The following is a 2,930-nucleotide window of genomic DNA, read 5'->3' on the forward strand; positions in this document are numbered from 1 at the left end:
ACCATTATACTGACGTAATAGCGAAGCTAAGGCCCTTGATATTAGTACCCGAGCGCGGCTCACTTCAGGACTGCTGACACTCATACCTGACGCCCCTTGCGCGAGGCACAGCAAAATCCTAGTCAAAGGTATTAAAAAAAACCTCTCCGGCGTACCGAAAATAAGTACTATATGTCTCCCAGGATACGGCTCCTATCAAGCGCATTTCCACCCGCATTAGGCCGGGTAACCGTTCGCTCGCGCGTTCAATGAAATAGCGGGTACTGACGCCGGATTTCCGCTGTAGATGTGAAATGATGGACATGCTGTCCACCGGCACGACACTGGCCGTCTAAACGGTCACAACAGGTCAGTAACAGGGTTCATCCACATATATTAGCGGTAAGCTCATCGTTCTATACGGAGAGCACTTTCCGCCCTGCGCGTGTAGGCCGTCGGCGGGCAAAACACGACACCGGTCTTGCTCATCTTTGTATTGGCATGGCGACGGTCGCCTGTAACATCGTCAGTCGCGTGCCGTAACCTAGTCTCACGTTTACTCATGACCACGTCTGCAGTATCTCACTACGAAATACTCATATTCATATGTGATCCGTCTCCTCAATGACCCGCTATGCACGAACGACCTGTATATTTCTGCAGATTTGCAAAACAAATAAGGCATCGGTTAGACCTTCTCATTTTCAAGCTCATCTCGATATCTTCTTAGCCGTATGGCCTCGGGTGCTTGTGCGACGAGATGTTAGCTTGCTGAGATACATGCAGTCGGTTTTCCAGCCCAGTTGTGTCCGCTCGTGTCCGACCTGATCGTGCTGGTAGTTATGTGGCTCAAGACCTACCAGACAGCCAGAGCCGCTTGCAGCGCAGAGGTGTGAACGTCTTTGGCATTCCTCCTCTTACGTGATGGTGAGTCGATGAATGTTTTCGTTTTGAGCCTGTATGCTAATCACCCAGTGGCATTGTAGGTACTATTTACTTCGTGTACGTCAGACTTCAGTGCTTATTGATCGCGGATTACTGAGCTTCATGGCGACGAGCAGGACATTGCTCTTCCTCAACGTCCTTGAGGTCGTATTGGCCATGTCTGTCCGGGTACGAGGGGTGCGCAACCCTCGTTCAATTTTTTTACTCTACCCCGCTGACCATCGACGGACCGCAGACAGAAGCGCACGGCTTCGTGACGATATTCATCACACCGTGAGCAACAGTCCAGCTCTCACACGTATCATCCATCGAGGTTTAAGCGGCTTGTAGACTGACAAGCATTCTCCTCACGCGCTTCGTGCTCAACCTCCGTTGCGCGTCAAGCAACACGGTGGGTTCGGACGCGCCGACGTTTTCGCTTGCGCTCCAATCGCAGAGCGTAGGCCCCGCATCTAGGATCGTCGGAAACATGGATGCCGACCTGGCATTCGATCTTCAGGGGTACGGTGAGGCGCTGGGATGCGAGGAAGGATGGGATGCAGATGATCATGAGGAGGATTCCGAGGGACATGACGATATCACGAGCGGCATCAAGGCCTCCGCGTAGACTGTATGTTTTCCTCAATTGCCATTCACGAGAACTCACGGTTGTGGAACCAGGATTAAGAACGACCATGCTACTGCCGGTATTCGAGAGTTGCTACGCTTATCACTTGTCCTTAGTAGGTTTTGCCCACGTTGTGTTGGAGCTCAGTACTCGGTGCCGAGACGTCGAGCCGTCTGAGCAGAGCGGGTCGATCCAATTTGCGGCCGGTGGTACTCTGAGACTGTGACGCATCATTTCGAAATATCTGCACGTTCCACGCATATAACGTCTTTAAACTCTTTGATAGCATCTGCGGGGAGTGAGATTGCGCCATTATTAGCGTCCTTCCTGCAGCTGGAAAGTGGCTGCTGATCTCGGATATTCATGGGTCCGTACAGCACTGCCTATAGACATTTTGCAATGATCCTGATAATTTCTCAATTTTCCAGCTGCTGCGTTGCGCACCTTTGTAGATAGATATAAGGCTGCATGGCATCTCCTGCCACATTAAATTCAATGATTAAGATTCAAATATTCATTCGTTGAAAACCGGCGACAATTGGTGGCGGTGTCTATTAGACGCCCGATTCCCAGATTACGATCCTCGACGCGTCGCGCGCCTGTTCACACCGCACCGCAATGGTACTTGCTGGCTACCGCCACATTCTCAAGAGTCCCTGCTGTTGTGCATACAATGTCATTTCGCATCAAGATACCCAAACCAGGTTCGGTAAACCCGTCTCAGGTAATTGTTCAGCCTTGTTGCATGCCCCTCTGTGTTGACTCTGCGCAAACAGGTCGTGGAGCGCCCGGGGTCGTCCAAGCCTTCCAAACGTCGTATAGAGTCGGACGACGAGCAACGTTCGGATGATGAGGCAGGAGACTCTGTGCCACCGAGGTGTAAGAGGCCAAAGACGGTGGAGAATGGCCAGGCGAGCGCAGAAGCCATGGTCGATTCGGACGAGGGGGAGTGTCGGAGATCGATGTGGAGGGCGACGAAGACGTCGACATTGACGATGACGAGAAGGATCCGCCTTCACCTCTTGCAGCCATATCCCCGTCCCCTTCTCTTTCGCCCTCGCCTCCTTCTCCGGTCAGGCCGCCGAACCGAACACCACAGCCTCCTGCCAAAGTCAAGACATCGCGACCGGCTACTTCGTCCTCCAGCAAGTCGAGTAGGAAGGTGAAGCGCACGGTGGTATGGACCGATGACGAAGATGAGGAGCAGCATGACCCAATGGGCCTGCTCGCGGTGGATCCGGATGACGATGATTTCACTCCGGAGCCTGCGCCGCCCTCGCTGAAGAGGGCCGCTGTCACGACGAAAAGTAAGGGCAGCACAGTTAGCCAAGCCGCCAAGGTATCACGGACGAAACGCAAGGAAGAAGGGAAAGACATGCATATCCGGGATGAGCGCAAG

The 2,930-nt window shown here is 53.0% G+C and overlaps 2 protein-coding genes across 2 annotated transcripts; both read left to right on the top strand.

Annotated features, from left to right (window-relative positions):
* Window positions 1-1,026: 1,026 nt before the first annotated feature.
* Window positions 1,027-1,531, top strand: LAESUDRAFT_765461 (uncharacterized protein; the record flags this gene model as incomplete). The annotated part of the gene is made up of 3 exons (XM_040913682.1): window positions 1,027-1,101; window positions 1,160-1,197; window positions 1,255-1,531. The coding sequence occupies 3 exons, from the start codon at window positions 1,027-1,029 to the stop codon at window positions 1,529-1,531; spliced, it is 390 nt and encodes a 129-aa protein (XP_040757238.1).
* A 673-nt stretch (window positions 1,532-2,204) lies between these two features.
* LAESUDRAFT_778767 (uncharacterized protein) lies at window positions 2,205-2,930 on the top strand (the record flags this gene model as incomplete). Its single annotated transcript, XM_040913840.1, has 3 exons — window positions 2,205-2,255; window positions 2,308-2,410; window positions 2,443-2,930. Coding segments are annotated over 3 exons (642 nt in total), but the record flags the coding sequence as incomplete, so codon positions are not given.

The sequence above is a fragment of the Laetiporus sulphureus genome (assembly GCF_001632365.1).
Source record: "Laetiporus sulphureus 93-53 unplaced genomic scaffold LAESUscaffold_221, whole genome shotgun sequence".
NCBI classification, from domain to species: domain Eukaryota; kingdom Fungi; phylum Basidiomycota; class Agaricomycetes; order Polyporales; family Laetiporaceae; genus Laetiporus; species Laetiporus sulphureus.